This window comes from Corapipo altera, unplaced genomic scaffold, assembly GCF_003945725.1.
Source record: "Corapipo altera isolate COAL_440 unplaced genomic scaffold, ASM394572v1 22b, whole genome shotgun sequence".
NCBI lineage: Eukaryota > Metazoa > Chordata > Aves > Passeriformes > Pipridae > Corapipo > Corapipo altera.
The window spans coordinates 20,424,952-20,444,540 of record NW_020884876.1 but is presented as its reverse complement, the minus strand read 5'-3'; the positions used below and the strand labels follow the sequence as shown (position 1 = coordinate 20,444,540).

At 45.8% G+C, this 19,589-nt stretch overlaps 2 protein-coding genes across 2 annotated transcripts in view; one reads left to right on the top strand and one right to left on the bottom strand.

The window, feature by feature from the left end:
* The first annotated feature begins 66 nt into the window (after positions 1-66).
* On the top strand, positions 67-6,017 carry DUSP4 (dual specificity phosphatase 4). Its single transcript, XM_027635998.1, has 4 exons — positions 67-484; positions 3,386-3,522; positions 3,949-4,168; positions 4,391-6,017. The coding sequence occupies exons 1-4, from the start codon at positions 91-93 to the stop codon at positions 4,774-4,776; spliced, it is 1,137 nt and encodes a 378-aa protein (XP_027491799.1). The 5' UTR covers positions 67-90; the 3' UTR covers positions 4,777-6,017.
* Positions 6,018-11,400: 5,383 nt separating this feature from the next.
* Positions 11,401-19,589, bottom strand: part of TNKS (tankyrase) — a 131,602-nt gene continuing 123,413 nt past the window's right edge. Inside the window, exons 22-28 of the mRNA XM_027635854.1 lie at positions 19,438-19,558; positions 18,706-18,803; positions 17,264-17,338; positions 15,943-16,048; positions 14,887-15,073; positions 13,972-14,128; positions 11,401-11,589 (exon numbers count right to left, since the gene is read on the bottom strand). Of these exons, the coding sequence (XP_027491655.1) occupies positions 11,503-11,589; positions 13,972-14,128; positions 14,887-15,073; positions 15,943-16,048; positions 17,264-17,338; positions 18,706-18,803; positions 19,438-19,558 (831 nt within the window). The 3' untranslated portion in view covers positions 11,401-11,502. The remainder of the gene's footprint in view (positions 11,590-13,971; positions 14,129-14,886; positions 15,074-15,942; positions 16,049-17,263; positions 17,339-18,705; positions 18,804-19,437; positions 19,559-19,589) is intronic.

The window sequence follows — 19,589 nt, the reverse complement described above, 5'->3', positions numbered from 1 at the left end:
GCCGGGTAGTAAAGGCTGCGCGCGGCGCGCGCGGGGGTGCGCGAGCGGCGCGGGCGGCGGGCGCGGGGCGCGGTAGCCGCTCCCCCCGCCATGGTCGCCACCGAGGGGCTCCGGGAGATGGAGGGCAGCGCGCTGCGCCGGCTCGTGTGCCGCGACGAGGCCGGGGCCGGCGGCGCCGGGCGGTGCCTGGTGCTGGACTGCCGCCCCTTCCTGGCGCACAGCGCCGGCCACATCCGCGGGGCGCTCAACGTGCGCTGCAACACGATCGTGCGGCGGCGGGCGAAGGGCGCCGTGAGCCTGGAGCAGATCCTGCCGGCCGAGGGCGAGGTGCGGGCGCGGCTCCGCGCCGGGCTCTACGCCGCCGTGGTCGTGTACGACGAGCGCAGCCCGCGCGCGGAGGCCCTGCGCGAGGACAGCACCGTGGCGCTCGTGGTGCGCGCGCTCCGTCGCGACACGGCGCGCGCCGACATCCGCCTCCTGGCAGGTACCGCCGGGGAGGAACGGGGCGGGGGGGGTGGGGGGAACCGGGAATGTCCGATGGGACGAGGCCGCGGGCAGCAGCCGCCGCCGCCCCCGCCCGGGAATGGGGGTCCGGCCGCGCTGAGCCCCGAGCAGGGCGCTCCCGCTCCTCCTCCTCACGGCGGTCCGGCCAGAAGTTGGGAGGCGGCGGGAAGGTTGGGGGGGGCCGCGCCCCCCGAGGCGGTGCCCCCCCAGGTGGGATCCCAGGGCGATCGGCAGCGCCGACGTTCCAGCGGCGCGTGGGTGCCCGAGCGGAACGCAGTCCGAGCCGGACTGGGGGGAGCGAGAGGTGGGACAGGTCCCGTGTCTCTGCCTGGCACCGGCCCTGGGCAGGGCTGGCACAGGGACTCCGGGAGGCAAGGTGCAAACCCAGGTGGAAGTGCGGAGAGGGAATCCCCCCACTCTTTGTTTGAGGTCATCCCCAGCCCCGCGGTGCAGAGAAGGCGTTTATGCGAGACCAAATAGCTGCTGTCACGCCGATGTCCCCTTGCAGTGGGCAGAAACCCCGGGGATGCCTTTTGCCACTTCAGCAAGGATCAAGGCTTCCCCTCTCTGCCGTGTATTAAATGAGAAGCTGTGCGCATTTGGAGCCGCTGGTCCTGAGAACTGCCGTGAGGTGATTTAGAGGAGAGGGATGCTCAGCCGGGGTTCCTGGATGAGCTCTGTGGGGTTTTTTCTTTTTTGTTTACAGCCTGAGAGTCAATTTATTCCTTGGTTTACTTACAGCAGGGGTGAGGATGTGTATGCAGAGTAGCAAATCCATTAAGAGGCTTGATAGATGGAGGAGCTAGCACTTCTGTTGTACTAGATACAGTAAAAACAGCAGGAGCTGTTCCGAGGATGTGATACGATGTGCTGCTGTGGGAGTGCCTGCACAGCAAGGGCTCACTTGGGAGCAGGCTTTTGGGTCCTTCACCATGAGCCGCTGTGGTGCTGGGAGCCATGCATGTGGCAGGAAACGCTGCTCTGCTTCAAGGGTTACCTGTGTCAGCTGAGAGCCTCTGGTGTCTCTGTGGTTTTCATGGGAGGTTGTCTGGGGTTTCCAGTCCTTTACTTTTAAGGAGTGGGCTCCTAGAGACTCAGTCTCGGCACTATAGACTTCTTCCTTGCTTACCACAGAGCTACTAAAAAGATCAATCTTGCTCTGATTTCACAGGAGCCACACTAAGCCAGAGCTGTGCATGCCCAAATGCAGCTTTGTTGGGTGTGGGTCATGATGAAGACCCAGATGTGTTTTGTGCATGTCAGGATGCTCCAGGTTCCCTGTGGAGCGGCCTGGCTGTGTGTTGCTTGGCAGTGGGCACCTGTGCAGCACAGTTGCTGTTCCGGGCAGCCAGGAGCTGAACACCCCTGCATGGAACTGCTGGATGTGATGCTTGGCTGAACAGGCATTAGGTCTGATGAGATACACTGAAGAGAAACACCTTTGACTATTGGAAAGGGCCTCTTTTTCTTTCCAAGGAGGGAGCCCATTTCTGCCCATCACCCTGGGCAGCTTTTCACTCTGAGGATACTGGGATGTGGGAGATACAGGGATTTTAGGACCGGATCCCTTGAAGTTGTTTAACAGGGTCTCTTGGTTTTGGATGCTCTGTCAAATCGAAGCAGTGGACTGTAAAGGGATGTCAGGCCATGGAAATGCAGGCTCTGCAAACTGTCCTACCTGCGTGGGAGGGACAGTGCAGTGCAGTGATGCATATTCACGGCTCTGCTTTAAGGTACTAGAGCCCTTCCTTGAGTGGGGGAAGGAAACCACAAAGGACACTGGGATGCTGGTAGTATTGGTCTCTAGCTGCCTAGGGATTCCTGGGCTACTTTGCTTGAGATGCTTGCATCCATTAGTCTTTTGAATGCCTTGTTTCGGGCAGTCTCAGAGCTAAGGCTGGATAAGAAATATGTGTCCTGCTGTATGTGCTCTAGTAAGCTGAAATCTGCAGGCACAGGTCCTGCAGTTGGGTTGAGTCTTCAGGAACCATCCTGGGAGTCACGGCTTGGACTAGCTAGTGTCCTGTGGTGATAGTAAAATACCTGATTTTTGTTGATTTTAAGGCTCAAGGTCAGACTTTACACAGATGTCAGGGTTGTTATTTGATTTGAATGAGAGAAGCAGATCTCACCAGAAGCATTTATTTGCAGCCAGCACTGCAGTTTCCCTGTCCTGGGAACTCAGTGGGGTTTGCTTTTGTTTTGTGTGCCATTAGGAAGATCTCAGGTCACCTTTGGTTATGCCTCTGGCAGCGGGTCAAAGGAACAAGGCGCTCTATGTTCAGCTTGCTCCCATGTCCTTGAGAGGCAGCAGACACCTCTGGAGGGCAGCTTTGCTGTGGGCTTAGCTTCACTGTACCTGGCCAGTGCCAAGGCTTCCATGGTCTATTGTTTTGGGAGCTCTGGGCTGAAGGGTCAGGCTGGGAAAGTAGCAGACCTGCCTGTGCTTTGTGACAGAACGATGTGTCCAGGGAAGCTGGGAACTGAAAACAGTCTTTGGCCTTAAAGCAGTTTTCCTGGTTAAGTCTGAGGATCTTGGTAACAAACCCTCTGTTCATTATCTTAGAGAGCAACGTTGCCCTCAGTCTGGGGTTTTGGCCAGCGGTGTGTGGGGGACTAAACCCTGGACCAGAGACTTTGGGTAGCCAAGATCATTGCAGAGCTCTTGGTGCTCTTGCTCTAAGGGAGTAGTGGGGGCCTCAAGGATTCCCCCCTTGCTGCCAGGAGCCTGGTTGCTCATCCTGGGGCAGGAGACCACTGTCTATTACTGTAGCATCATCTAGTGGCCAAGGGCATGGTGAGACACGTCAGCTCCAGCTGTGCTGTTTTGGAGTACAGTGAATGTAGCCTGGGATAATACTTTGCTCCTCTCTTCTTACAGGGGGCTACGAGCGCTTCTCCTCGGAGTACCCTGAGTTCTGTGCAAAAACCAAGTCCCTGAGCAATGTGTCACCCCCCACCAGTGCTGAGCCCTTGGATTTGGGCTGCAGTTCCTGTGGGACCCCCTTTCATGACCAGGTATGTGTAGAAGCCCAGTGTTTAGCTATTTTGACTGCTCCTTCCAGCATTGCCACCTGGTCCTGCTGGAGTCTCTCTGTTCTCTCTCAGCTGGGGCCTGCAGAGCCAGAGCCCTGCTTCAAGCCCTGCTTTCCTCTCCTGGGAGAGCATGATGGTCCTCCTGATCCCGGGGTGTTTGCAAGCCCTGGGGAGTGGACAAGCCAAATCCTGTTAACCCACACCTGCCTGTTTCTGAACAGGATGAAGAAGGGGAGGGCTGAAATAGGTTTAACAGCTCGGGAAGGCAGCCTCTGCTCCCTCTTTTGAGGGCCCTGGATCAGGTGCCAGGTTCCTGCACAGTTCAGGGTCTCCAGGCCTTCTGGATGTTTGTCCTGCCCACAGCTGTCCCCTGGTCACCCCCATATCTGTTGTTTTTCTCTGTAACAGGGTGGGCCTGTGGAAATCCTTCCCTTCCTCTACCTTGGCAGCGCCTACCATGCCGCCCGGCGGGACATGCTTGATGCCCTGGGCATCACAGCCCTGCTGAACGTCTCCTCAGACTGCCCCAACCACTTTGAGGGGCACTACCAGTACAAGTGTATCCCTGTGGAGGATAACCACAAAGCTGACATCAGCTCCTGGTTCATGGAGGCAATTGAGTACATTGGTGAGTGCACGTGCAGAGGAGTTGTGTCCATGTGTGTTTTATCAGGGGGAGGTTCCTGCCTCAAAGACCTGGAACCTTTGGCTCAGAGGGGGCTGGTGTCTGGCAGGGTCCAGGCCATTGTTCGCACTGGTGGGAGGGAGGTCAGCCACCCACCTGCGGGTTTGGTGAGGGGTTGGCTTTTGCTGAGTGTCAGTCTCATGTCTCTTCCCTGTTGCCCTCCAGACTCAGTGAAGGAGTGTTGTGGCCGGGTCCTGGTCCACTGCCAGGCTGGTATCTCCCGCTCAGCCACCATCTGCTTGGCTTACCTGATGATGAAGAAGCGAGTCAAGCTAGAGGAGGCCTTTGAGTTTGTCAAGCAGCGCCGGAGCATCATCTCCCCTAACTTCAGCTTCATGGGGCAGCTGCTGCAGTTTGAGTCACAGGTGTTGGCCACCTCATACGCAGTGGAAGCTGTCAGCCCCTCGGGGACACTGCGGGAGCGGGGCAAGGCCACCTCCACCCCCACCTCTCAGTTTGTCTTCAGCTTCCCAGTGTCTGTTGGTGTCCATGCCACCCCCAGCAGCCTCCCATACCTGCACAGCCCCATCACCACGTCGCCCAGCTGTTAGCTCAGGGGCTGAGGCCAGCCAGGCAGACAGTGCCAGGCGTGGAGGGGGCACACAGGCAGAGAGCCCTGTGATGTTAAGCAATAGTGCCGGACACTGCCATTCATCCTGGACTCAACGTCTTTTTCGTAGGGAAATTTCTTACCTCATCTTGGTTTGTTTGCTTTTTATTGTCATGTTTGGAAAGCACGAAAGTTGTAAAAGCCACAAACCCTGACATTGTCCAGGCTCTTTGGGGGAGGAAGAAAAATGATATACCGGGTTTCCTCAAGTGCCTGGTCTTCATCTGTTTCCATCCATATTTTACTGTCTTGTGTTTTAAAAAAAGATACACCTCCCCTTCTCCCCATGTTTCTGCCCCTAGCTCACCCAGGGTGAAAAGGGAGTGTACCCTCTTTTTATTGTGCAGCAGTCTTCCCCCTTGCACAAAGAGACCTGGGGGTGTGTGTGGTGTGTGCTGCTCACTTGAGCAGCAGGTAGACTGGGTGACAAGCAGAGCTGCAGGCAGGGCCATGGGGCAAGCAGGAGTGGTGGCAGGGGCTGCCTGCACTCAACCTCAGCCATGCCAGTGGCTGGGGAGATCAGGCAGTAGCTGGCAGGCACCTGCCAAATCACCAGCTGAGCCCATTCCATTCCAGTGGGGGAGAGCAATCTCTGTGGTTGGGAAGTGGTTTGGAGGGGGAGATACAGTCTGAAATGCCTTTTCTTGCCTCTGTGGATCACTGGTTTCTGCAAAGCCTAGGTCCAATCTCCTGTGGCTTTAAGATGAGAAAAAAGGGGTGGGGCAGCAGTCTGGGCTGCTTTTGATTACTTTGTTGAGTTTCCTCTCCACCCATCCCACTGCTGCTCTTCTTCCAAAAGAAGCAGGATGGAACATGAGTGGGCTGTAATGGAAGAGAGTAGCTGCTGGGTGGAGGACAGGCTGGCCCAGAGATGTCATCCATCCAGCATTTTCAAGCTTTCCTCCACCTCATGACCAGCGTCTTGCTCACCTGTGCAACATTTCTGCAGCTTTTGGTCCAAGCCTAGAAAATGCCTCATCTTCAACCCACCTGGAGCCTTATTTCCCACCCTACCTCTGTCCTTCCCTGCAGTCCAGTTCAACACACAAGATGCCTGTGTGGCTGATGTACATATGTATGGTTTTGTTCTTTTTTTTTTTCTAGAAATTAACTTTTTATTTATTGCCTGAGGGAGGGAGGAAACACTGTTTGGAGAAAATAAAAATAAAACTGTTTTCAACAGTCGTGGCTGGAGCAGGTTTGTCCTAAGACCAAAACAGAATAGCTGGTTTTGTACACACCTCACTTTCACAGAGCAACTGTTAAAAATGTATTTATTGAATTTTAAACTATTACAAGTATTGCAGATCAGACATTTAGCCAAGCACATTTATAGATCAAACTCAGTTGTTACAGAGATGTTACCTAAAGTCCACCATGTAGGTAGGCTGAGAACCTGCCCATCGTCTTCAACTTTGAGAAAGAAGGTAAAGGAGGAAATAAATAAATGATATCCCAGCTTCAGGTAATTGGCAACCAAGAGAGGACATACAGGGCTAGTTATGAAAACAAGTTTTACAAAAAAAGGTCTAGAAATTCAGTCCCCCAGGTACACTGCCATTTGGGTTGCCAGAGAAAGCAATTAGGAATGACGATGCACAAGCTCATGGGACTGCAGCACAGAAAATCCCCATTTCAATTTCCAAAGCTGAAACATCTGCAGATGTTAAGAAAGTGTCAAAATTATCTTGTAATACAGAGACTCTAATACTCTACATTAGTAATTAATGGGACCAACACTAAAACTCACCACCAACAGGTCCAGCAAGACCAGTACATCAAAACCAGTCAGATAATACAACCTGACAGGCATGTGTTAGCGCAACAGGAAAGGCATCTGCTTCTCACATCCCCTACTGATTCATGGGCTCATTCACCTTGCTACAGAGATTTTACATACACTGTTCCGTGATCCTCTGGGTTTCACATCTCCTGTGTGTTCAAGACAGGTGGGAACACCACCACTGCGCCTCTGTGCACGTGTCCTGATGCTCTCTGAAAGACCAGGAGAATATGCTCTGGGACTGTGCCAAGCCACCACCTCTGAACAATGGATTAAAGTCTGTGGAGGTTCACAAGCCAGTTCCTACCTGAGGCAAGAACCGAATCTGTGCTTTCCCATGTCTTCCCTATCGAGGCTGCAGCATAGCTTAAAATGCTGCAAAGATACCTTAACATGACTGAAGCATGCCTTAGATGCGTCTCCTTTTACATTTCTGAGCTAGATTTTCTGTGGCAAAGCAGCATGGAAACGGAGAAATCCCACTGAAAATAAATTCACACATTTCCTGACATTCAGCTTCTGAGAATGATTAGCAATGTTCAAACTAATCTGTTTTGTGGCTGAACCCTTCCTTTTACCTGTCTTGTAAAAACCTCTTCTGGGCAATTTCTGTTAACAGTCCCATATGGAAATTCTAAGCAGTGCCTGAACTGTGCAGGAACTCTGATGTCACTGCAGGGATGCAAGAGTCTTTTTTGAGATTTGCCACTGTTAAGTAGTTCCCAGAGGCCATGCAGTGGCACACGTTAGCATCCCTCAGCACTTCAGGCATTCACAGAGAGCAGATGCCTCCTGTAACCTACAACAAACACTAGGAGCAGCTGCTTTCCAGAGCCAAGAAAGTGTCCTTCTCCAGGAGCTGCTCTGTCCCATATACCACATTCCTTTTCTGTGCCTGCTGCCCACCAAAGCCAGCAGTGCACAACATTTTGTGGGGCTTTCTTTTTGCTTCAGTGTAGAATTTTGGGGTACTCTGGTTACCAACAAGTAAAGTGTAAGTTTGCAGGCAAAATAAATTCCTGCTATATAATGCAGTGGGATTCAATTGCATCACATGCAAATACTCAAAACAGAAGTTAGAAAACCATTGCTTATTCCTTGGACTGCAGACCAAAAGTGACTGCAACATGGTGGAACTAGTACAAGGGGTTTGTAACAGTCTCTGTGGAGCTGGGATCAAACATGATTGGTTGGTAAAAATAAGGATTGGAAAATAAAATATACCTTATTAAGGTACTGTACTCTGTTTTTAAACCTAACAGAAGTTTTGCTGATAGCATTCAGATTACAACGTCGCTCTGCACCAGATATCTAATTCATCAGTCTCATAGAAACAGTTTCGGCAATGGAGGGCAGAATCCTCCCTTGTTTGTTATGTGGTGAAGTTTCTTTCAGTTTTGCCTATTAAAGTCCTCAAACTGCACAGAAGTTCCAAAATGCTGCCTCAAAGGGACACTGACAAAAATCAACAGGCCTGAGAGACAAATTGCCCCTTTCCCCAGCACACACTGTGTTCTGTCCCAATGGGAATAGCTCTTTCTAGAGCCTGTGAGGGGTGCCCAGGCTCCCCAGCCTATGAGATATCTGGCTTAGCCCAGAGTGTTCGTACAGCCTTAGCTCCTACTGTGCCTCCACTTGTGACTCGATGCTGCAATTAAGGATCCCATTATCAGGGAACTGCACTTCTCAGGAGGTCAAAAGCTTAATTTCTCAGGAGGCAGCAGCTGCCTGGTTATGGGGGCATGGCATTTTTAAGGTCCCATTGAAGTTAACTCCCCCAGCTAAAGCAGCAGCATCTGTACCATTAACAATCTGCCAAATACAGCTCTACCACCAAAACCACAACCAGGTTTTTCATGGGTAACTTTGATATTGATGGGCAGATCCTCACTTTGTTTGAAACTGTAAGAGGAGCTACAACAACATACGCTACTCCTGCACAGGTTTCTACGACACACAGACGCATCATCAGGCCTGGGTATTCCTCTATGTCTGGCCACAAACAGATATGAGATCACGTCATTACAAGACAAAAACCACTGCAAAATTATTTCCTCGCACAGCACCTTTACTCTGCACAGAACATCAGATACGTTAACACTGGCAGTTCAAAGATACTGGAAAGTAGAATCAGAGAATCACAGAACATGCTGAGTTGGAAGGGACCCATCAGGATCATCGAGTCCAACTCCTGGACACTCCAAGAGTCACACCACAATGCCTGAGAGTGTTGCTCAAACGCTTCTTGAACTCTGTCAGGCTTGGTGCTGTGATCACTTCCCTGGGGAGCCTGTTCAGTGCCCAACCTCCCTCTGGGTGAAGAACCATTTCCTAATATCCAACCTAAACCTCCCCCAACTCAGCTTCATGCCTTTTCCTTGAGTTCTGTCGCTGGTCACAAGAGTGAAGGGATAGGTACCTGCCCCTCTGCTTCCCCTCATGAGGATGTTGAAGACACCAATGAGGTCTCCCCTTAGTCTCCTCTTCTCTAGGCTATTTTTATCCTCTAGAAGTTCAAGGCTGCAGAAGAAATCCAGACTAACCATTAGTTCAATCAGCACACAGGAAACAACAAGCAAGAACAGCATCCGGTGCGGGTTTGGTGGGGTTTTTCGTTTTTAGATTTGTTCTTGTTTTTGAAAGATGTAAAGCTTTTAACTTCCACACCCAGATTATCCATTTTGCTCACCTAAGCAGCACAGCTGTTTCACCATTTAAAACTATGTCTAACTGGGGATAGTGAGCAATACTGGCTCTGGCCGCTATCTGAAATCCTAGTGTAGATAGGCACATTCCCTCATTCCATTATTAACTAAATTAAAAACAAACCCCAAACTTTAATGGTGATTACAAAGCTTCAAAGCCTAGTGGTGATCTCTGCAATCCTAACACTATGAAACAAGTAGCCAAAATACAAGCACCCGATTTTATCACTGAAATTTGTTTAAAAGGACAACTAGGGTAGAGCCTGGCTGGGACTTTAAAGCTACATATTTAATCAGGTCACAAAATGAAGTGAGAACCATATATCCACTGCCAGCTCAAGAAAAATAAAACTCAAAGTTCAAGATCTGCTGGAGTATTGCTATTTCTAAGGTTTTCTTTAGAGATACTACAAGCGGATGATGTTCAGGTAGACATATTGCATCAAGTGACTGATTTTACAGTGGGTGAAATTCCTTATGAAGATAACTTGCTTCAGCATTAATGCCTTAATGTTAAAAATAAAAATGCTGTGTCCTAATGCTGAAAGTGAAAAGCTCTTCAGCTTTATTTTATCCAAACATGTCAGCAAAATCCCACTTGTGAGTAGCACATATATTTTTATAAATTAAAAGCATACTATTCTGTCGTTTTCTTGCTTTAAGGGGGATAAAACCTGAGTGCATGAACTGGATCATCAGATACTAAATAGTGCTGGTTGATAGGGAAATATACAGCGTGTTGTGTTCAAAGGAACATTTTTTTCTCCAGTTGTTACATGGTCAACACTGAAGCACATGTCCTGGTATTGGCTGTTAGGAAAAAAATTAACAGGTCTCGATTTTCAACCTTCTCTGAAACTGTAAAACACCACAAAAAAAGAAATTGCTTGCTACTTTTGTTAAGTGCACGTTCATCATGAAGGGGACTTTTGAAACTGTTTGATTCTGTGCTACGCAACGCTTAAAAATAATTTTCTCCTACCCTGTAAAGTAAACCTGGGAACTTGGGAAGAAGAGAATTAAATGAATAAATCCTAGCTTTGTTCTCTGGTACACCTGCAAACAAATCCACTTGCCAACTGATATTTTAAATTTTCGTTCTCATCAAAATGTAAAATGGATATCTAAAATAATTATTACTTTTGTAAATCCCTTAAGCTCTTCAACTGTGATGTCACACGCAAAGATGTGACATGAAACTGCTATAACACACTCTCCCTTACCAGCCTGAAACCCATTTACTGGGTCTTATATTACAGAGGAACATGAACTAGATATGCCCTTGTGTATGAAATCTGACTGTTCACCTGCTATCTCCCAGAAACCCATACGCCGCTGTAACTGGAGAACAGTTCACAAGCTGCATGTACTTAATAGGAGCCTTATAAAATGTTCTTTTAGGGATGCCAGCAGAGGACGTGGACCTGTTTTATGATGTTCCTCCACGCACAAGAGCTGGTTTTACCCTTGCAAACACTTTCTGGCTTCCCCCAGAAAACTCACACAGACAAAGCAGAGAACTATCATGATTTGTCTCCACTCTAAAGTTACACTCACTCATATTATTGTTTGCTCAGAGGTGTGCAAAAAACCCCTATATTGAAGAACTTGACCTAGCCCCTCCTCAGATGAAATTTATATTGCATTGTTAATGATTTTAGTCAATTCGACTTTTGTGCAAAATATCTTCAAGAAGGTTCCGGCTCAACTTCAGAATACAAAAGAAGAATAAATAGGATCTCTTGACAACAGAAAATGAATGACGTATGCTGAAAAGAAAATGATGGGCTTAATGCAATTTATCTGCAAATAAAATAACTAGAATAGTAGTGTCTGAAATTTTAACATGTGAGATGGCACCAGTAAAGATTTCCATTTGCACAATAATGTTCCCAAGGTCTAGATCAAAACAATATTATTTTATACACGGTAACTGCAGAGACTAGGAGCCTGAGATATGTTATTAAAAGGCAGTCCCTTGTAAACTTTCCTCAACAGGAACAGTAGCAATTGAGTATGCAAGAGTTACTCATATCATATTCATCAAGACAGCAATGCTTTATAAAAAACATACAGCTTATTTCCAGGTTGTTAAGAACTTTATGATACTGATTTTCTGAAACATGTATCCATCCAGTCCAAGATTGAAGCCACATCCTTCTTCACTGCTCTGAAGCTACTAGGTCTTTTGCTCTGCTGCTGTTGCTGTCTGTGAGGGAGCTTCTGGTTTCACAATCTGGTATGTAATGAGATATTCTGGATATGCCTGAAAGTAAAACAAGAAAAAAACCAGTGCTTTATGCAAGGGTACACTCAGCAAGTTCCCATTTTTTTGCATTTCACTAAACAGTGCCCAGAAAGGACAGCACAAGAATCAGCTCTGTGTTCACAGCACGCAGAAGAAAAAGTGGATTTCAAACCTAGCCAGCAATAAGTGGGAACTGCTCAATGCAGTTAATACTTCGATTAATATACTAGTAGAAAGAAAGATGTTTCTTCCATGCAGGCACCGCCGGAAATTCTGTGTGTAACAGAAATTCAGAGTTACTCTCCTTGTTAGCTAGTCCTACAGATCAGTCAGGGCCTATAAGTTACTCAAAAATCTCAGACAGTCTGACCCCAAAAGGCTCACTAACTTGCCATGTGACCTGCAAATTCCTTTACAGGCAGTAAGACAGTTGGCCCACCCAAAGCACATAACCCAGTCAGTCATCTGTCCAGTGTTTTCTGAAGACAGCTGGTAGTTGGTTCAGTCCCAGAACAAGGCTAAAGTTGCTGGAGGGCAGAGCCCCATTCAGAAGGAACCTAGACAGATGAGAGGAGACTGGGCCTACAGAAGCCTCATGAAATCCAGCAAAGGCAAATGCACCTGGGACAAAGTCCTTGTAACACTGCATACAACTTTTGGGCCCTCCAATACTAGAAAGATGCCAACAAGCTGGAGACAAGTTCAGCAAAGGACCAATAAAATAGTCAGGGGGAGAGAGCACAGGATAAACAAGAAGAGGCTGAGGGAGATGGGCTTGTTCAGTTCAGAAAAGAGAAGGCTTTGTGGGACCTCATAGCAGTCTTCCATTACGTATGAAATGGAGAACACAGATTTTCTGAGATGTGCAGTCCGAGAATGTGATTAATTAAGACAGGGAAGATTTCTATTTCATACAAAGAACGCATTATTTTACTGCGAGGATAAGTAATCAAAGGAACAAGCTACTGTAGGAGGCTGTGAAACACTATTCGCTGAGGCCTCCAAGACCTGCCTGGTCAAAGCAAACTCTCAACAATCTGGCCTGGATTCAGTGTGAACAACAGGCTGGCCATGGAGACCTCCCCAAGCTTCCTTTGAACCTGAACTTAAGATTATATAATACCTTAGCACAGAATCATAGAATGGTTTGGGTGGAAGGGATCTTTAAAGATCATCTAGTTCCAAGCACCCTGCCATGGGCAGGGACACCTTCCACTAGACTAGGTTGTTCAAAGCCCCATCCAGCCTAGCCTTGTATACTTCCAGGAGTGGAGCATCCACAGCTTCTCTGGGCATCCTGTTCTAGGGCCCAAGACAGAGCCCTGAGGGACAACTCTCATCACCAGTCTCCACCTGGACATAGAGCCACTGATTACAACCCTCTGGCTGCACCATCCTGCCGAATCCTTATCCACAAAACAGTCCGCCCTTCAAACTTGGAGATAAGGATGTCACATGGGACATGACAAGTAGATGACATCGGTCCATCTTCCCTTGTCAACCATTGCAGTCACTCCATCAGAGAAGGTCACCAGATTGGTCAGACACGATCTGCACTCACTGAAGCTCTGCTGGCTGTATTGGATCAGCTCCTTGTCTTGTATGTGCCTTAGCACTGCTTCTATGAGGATCTGTTCCATGATCTTCCCAGGCACAGGAGTGAGGCTCACTTGTCTGTAGTTCCCCAGGTCTACTTTTCTCCCCTTTTTAAAAACAGGAGTGATGTTTCCCTTTTTCCAGTTGCTGGGTTCCTCGCCTGGTGGCCATGACTTTTCAAATATGATGGAGAATGGTTTCCAACATCAGCCAACTCCCTCAGGACCCTGGGATGCATGTCATCAGGCCCCACAGACTTGTGGCTATTCAGTGTCATTCAGTGGTCTTGGAGCCACCCAATAAAGTAAGCAAACCGCTTTTCTAGAGCCAGGGTCTAGCTGAGTTATTTAGATTAAATATCAGCTTCTGAAGATTGCTGTGCTACTCCAGCTGCCATTTAAGGGCAGTCTCTGTCACTGCTGGGAATATAGAGGCAAAAAGCCCAGAATCCTCAAGATGTACAAGAGCCCCAAAAATGCATGTGATCATGATACTGCAGTAATGCAGTGAAATGGAATGGGAGAAGGAGAACCTACTGAGAGAAACTACAATTCTTAATAGGCTCTAGCAGTGCACCACAGGGCAAATCAGGAAATTCTGCATGGTATAAATCAGAGCAGTTCAGTGGAGGGGAGTAGGATTTGCTGGCTAGATACAGTTTATTTCCACATTTAAATGAAAAAAAAAATTAAAAATGTAATCAACCACCTTATCACAGTACACTTGGTCTGGAAGTCAGTCACATCCCCTCTCCAGCTCCAAGCTCTGTCCTTCCATAAGCCCAGTCCTTGCTAACTTACATACCTGTTCTCCCCTATAGATAACATATTCAGCATATGCAAGTCCATTCACGCTTGGTCTGCCGATAACAGAATGGTGCCCTGGAGGGGCATGAGCCATTTTCATTGTGCTGAACTGAAGAAAGGATTTTCCAAGGGTCACTCTACAGAACAGCATTTGTCTAAAAGGAAAAAAGAAAATATAATTTTTCAAATATCTTACTAGGAGTTGTATGCTTCCAGAACAATTTCAGTCTTTTGAGTTTACTTTGTTACAATTAATTTCTCAAGGCTTTTTAGAGAAACACTTCTAGAAACCAGTTCTAAGACTGTACGAAACCTGTCACAAAAAATCTTTCACAACACACATAAGGGAAAATACACACTTAATCTAGCCCTCACAAGGAGGCCTGTTCTAGTTCACCTTATATAAAGCTGTTGAAAGAAGCTGAAACTCTCTGTGTTCCTATCAGCAGGGTATGGACAGGTGTCAAAGTGCGAGAAACACATTGATCTATTCCAGTACAAAACAAAGCTGTGATTAAGTCCTGCTCACTACCTCCAGAATTATCTGATCCACAGTACAACACTGTACTGCTGACCACCACTTTGCACTGCAGCTTTGTTCTGAGAGTGCCTGGAGTTTAATTGCTATTTTCCCCTGACTCTTCATTTTCAAACTTGCTGTTTCAAGCCTCTTTCCTGACCACAGCTCACTTTGATTTATACTCACTGCATGCTTAGATGTAATTTTTGACCTTCCTGTGGGACTCGCTGCATTTATATCCTTTTTTGTTCAGCTTTGACAAATGGAAAACTGCGTTTTTCCTGCCATGACCAAGCTCAAGTGGCCATTCTTTCCCTATAAGTCATCCTGGACCAGGATTGTAAAAACCAGGACAGCCAAAATTACGTATGGGGAACTCTGCTGGACTCATACCTGTGACAGATATAACAGGACCTGTCTTTGTGTGTGGGACAGCCTGTTCCTCCCCCTATTCCATACACATATTGGTTGCTTTTTGAGGAGTTCTCAGCAAAGTAAATTCCAGCTCCAAACATTCCTCCAATGTATGCATGCCTTTCATCAAATCCTTTGTGAATGATAGCATTAATAAAAGGAGACCCTAGAAGAGAATGACACAAAAAGATACATACTTGTTAAGTTTTATAGTAATACAGGACTCCATGTCAAGAGGAGTTTATCTGCCTCAAACAGACCATTAAATATCAGAAAGCGTGCTCAGTCAGCTGGAAGGGGGCGATACCCAGCAGGATGCAGTGATGTGTGGGATTTATCATTATATACCAAAATCCCACGTGTGACTCATTTCTTACTCATTTCACGGATCTCATTAAAAGGCTTTCCCCCTACTCACATTTCAGTGCAATTTATCTTGTCAATGCACACCTTCTCCGGCAGTCAGTATTGGTTAAGATGGGGCAAGATGTCAAGACAACCATGCCCAAAACCAATTTCCTATACAGAATCATAGAAGAATCTAGGGCAGAAGGACCTTCAGGCAACTGTCATTTGTAGGCACTTCTAAAGAATTCTTGCTGAAACTCATAGCTGGTTTTGATTCCTTTCCCTGATGGCTTGCCTGAATCAGCACCAGGGTAAAACACTTTTACTGAGTGCTGCTCTCCTCATTCAGAAGATACCATGTTTTTCTCACAGCAATGTAACATCCGCCCAGCAGCTTTACTGGAAATGACTAAGATATGGCTTAGCAAAAAACCTTCCTTTTTCTTAAAATAACAACAACAACAAAAAGTATTTTTTTACCTTGTGTAGCTTTTTGAATTGCAGTAACCATACAGACTAACTCCACCACTCCCCCATCCCCAATGCACCCTCTGCATTTCAAGTGTAGATATACAATTATTGGTACAGGATGGTGACACAGCAACATTAATATTGCCTGTGGGTCCTTGTAGGGTTTAGGTTTTTTTGTTAAATTCCAATACATACAAAGAGACACTACTTCCTTACCGTGAAACAACATGCGTTCATTGTGATGATTATGATTCTCCTCTGAGACCTCTTTCTGTCTGTGACAGAATCTCTCCCGCAACTTCTTGTTCACTACCTTTTGAATCTGCAGTGGTATAATAAGTCCAACCATACTTGAATTGGAATTGAAATGGAATATAGTTTCACAGAGTTCACATAAATTCAACAGGGAAACTGAGAGCAAGACATGAGAAGGGTACAAAGAAACCCCCAGCCTGTTCTGCACACAAGGGTGAAGTCTTTCAAACAACTCTGTAGCACACACTTACAAATGGTTAAAACTAGCGTGAAATTGCAGCCTAAATTGTCAGGTTTAAGGACAACTTTCAGGCTTCTTCTCTTGAGGCCTGCAATACCACAAAGAACTAGAAACTGTCTGAAACTCCTTCCCTCTCTGCTTTGAGCTCTGTTGAACAATCTAGTCTAGTTTTTTAAAACTAGCTGTCTAGTTGAGGTTTATTTTTTATGAAAAGAAACAACTTTTGAGGAAAAAAATAGGGAGATGTGCTGTTTAATCTATCCTGAGATATTGTTTCAGCCACACGCTCATACTACTGTGGTTTCTCTAAAGGACTTTACCTTTGGCTGGGAGTGGGATTGAAAGCAAAGTTTACTTTGGGATGTATGATCTGTTGGATCAAGTTGCAAAGGCTCTGGACAGGTTTACTTTTCAAACAGGTAGGTACCATGGGTTTTCTGGAGCTCAGAAACCAAGTTCTGTTCTGATTTCCTCTATTTCCTTCTCCCCCCAAAAAGCAACCAGAAGGTGTACCTTCCCTCAGAAAGACAACACTCTGATTTCTGAAATAACAGGACTTGTAAAACATATTTTTCTAGTTAGTAAAAGCAAAGAAGGAGGTGTCAAGATCTAAGATTGCATAGGGAGATAGAAACTTATTAAAAGTCACGATCATCCTTTTATACACCCCTCCCCCAAATCTCCTTTAAAGAGACAAAAAAAGACTACACTGAGAAAAAAAAACAGATCTGGGTTGCAAAGTCAAATACAGAAGTTATAGACCTCTGAAATTTAATCAGGTTGTGAAAAAGTCAGATTCTTCATCAACTTCTGTCTTCAACATCAGTTCTTCAGATTCCTTTAAGAGCCCAAGTGGACTTCTCCCTCATTTCACGTGCAGAGCACACATTTAGTCTATTTTTAGCATCTAGCACTTGCTTTAACTCTGTTCCTGAATATTATTTCAACAAAGAACTTTAAATATAAATTAAACCAATTCTGCCTGCTGGCACAGATACTAACATAATTTACTCCATAAAATTAAGAGGTTTTGAAACTTACCCTGATGACATTGTATCTGTTGAAGATACCACCAGCATTTCCACCATCTCGATGCTCCCGGATTGTACTTTGCATCTACATAAAAGAACACAACTGAATGTTCAGCAAAAAGCTTGCTAGCAAGGCAAAGTATCCATGCAGTGTCTCAGAATATCACTGACAACAACAGGCAATCTTGACTGAAAACTAATTAAAAGGTGTAAAAAAACACATCAATTTTAAACTGAGGTACACCTTAATTTCTCAAGCACCCCACATCCTATACTGTTCCACAGTAGAGAAGTTGGATGATGCAATTATCCAATCTTGTAATAAAAATCTACATAGGAAAAAGGAGAATAATGGCACTTGCTATCCAAATTATATACAACTAGAAAATCTGCTTTAGATTAGAAAAAAACAATCCTTGAAAATGAATATACAAAAATATCACTTTGAAGTAATAACAAATGTGATTTTAATGAGTTTAGGTTGCATTTCTTAGTGATAGGAAAATGGCTGTATTGTAAATTTTCCTATGTCGTTAGCAGATCCTGAGAATTTTAATGGTTTCATTGTGTCTTTTCCAGAAGTATTTATAGCTACAGCAACAATATTTAGTAACAGTTCAAATAAACATCCCAATTTACTATGGCAGACAAGTGACCCTTTCTGTTGGAAAAGTGTACAAAAACAATCTGCACAAACTCCAGTTTATGAAGTTACTAATAAAAAATATTCCTGGCTTAACTGGCACCGATACTGAATATCTAGACTTTAAAAAAGACTACAAGATTTCTGTGCTATAGTGTAGGAACATGACACAAATAGCAAATGCACAGTAAAATGGAGTTTCTTCCAAATACAACTCTTCAGGAAGTCTCTTTTCTGTTGTGATTTTTGCTTTCAAAATGGTATCTGCTTGTAGTTTACTTAAATAAAAGAGCATGTGTGTGTGGGAGGCAAAATTGCAGTCAATGCTCAGTTATCCAAGAGCTGTTTATCTGGGTTACTGATTAACCAAGCCACTGAGACAAGAGAAAACAAGCTGGTTCACTTGCAGAAATAGCTTGAGCACAGAAAATGCCTAGAGTATTGCAAGGTTTTGATCTCTTGGTCTTTATACACAGCTTCTGATTTTTGCAGGTCCACCTATCTATGGAAAGCTGTGAAAACCCTTCCTATGAGACAACATTCAAAACATGACAACAAATTGGAATAACACTAAGTGAGTGAACAGACCACCCGTTAAAAAAATTAGCAGGACACAGCAAAATAACTTCTATCATTGTTCTATGTGAAAAGACAAATGAAGAGGCCCAAACTTCATGTCAGATCTACACAATTCACACACCAAAGCCTATTTCATCACTTTCAAAATGTATTATACTTTAGTTCTGACAGGTTATAAATGAAAAGAGAAATATACAGTCACTGAAGCATTAAGAAGGGACTTGGATTACCTCCTCTTCTACGGACTGATACTCCTTATCATCAGGAGCAAGGTCAAGGAGAATGGTCCCCTGACTCACACAGTGGAAAGTCAAATAAGGATTAGTGCCTGCAAAGAGAAGGAATGAAAAGGAGCACAAATCAACAGGAAAAACCAATACCAGCTCTATTTGTATCCATCATCATCATTACTCTTCTTAAACAACTCCAGCACAGAAGGAAATGAAAAATAAACACAAGGCAGAAGCATAACCTCAAAAACATAAAAAGCCTTCGTTAGCAGCAGAGGCTTTAAAAGAGAGAAGAAAAATGCATGTGGGACATAATTGCACTTTATTGCTTCTGCTTTCAACAGAAGCATCTCAGAAGTGTGGGGCAGCTAAAACTCCATCAGGTCCACCCTTCAGGATACAACTGGCCTGTGGGTAGGTACATAGGGCAAACTAATCCAATAGCTCCTGCCTGGGGGAAACACGATTCCGAGAAACAGGCACAGCTTCCAAGGTTGCCTCAGGGGTTGTCAATTCCCTGGAAAGGCAAATGATCACTTGGTCCTGTATCTCCTGAATATATTCTTTACCTGTCACAACCCACTCATCCACCATGTCTGCCAGCAAATACACTTTCCTGACATCTGGATTCTTTCAAGTCCTGGTGACAATGCCTACATTTAGAGAGAGATCTACATCTGGGACCCTGTTATATGCAACAGTTGGACTAACCAGTAAAACTGTCATATTTACCTTGCTGCCCTCCTAGAAGTCTCTCCACACCTTTTATTAATTTGTGGCGGTGTCCATATGCATTGATCCCAATTTCTTTAAGCTCCTCATGCCCCATGTCTGCCAACACATCCAGGGTTATCTGGAAAGATGAAAGACCACAAAAATCACTT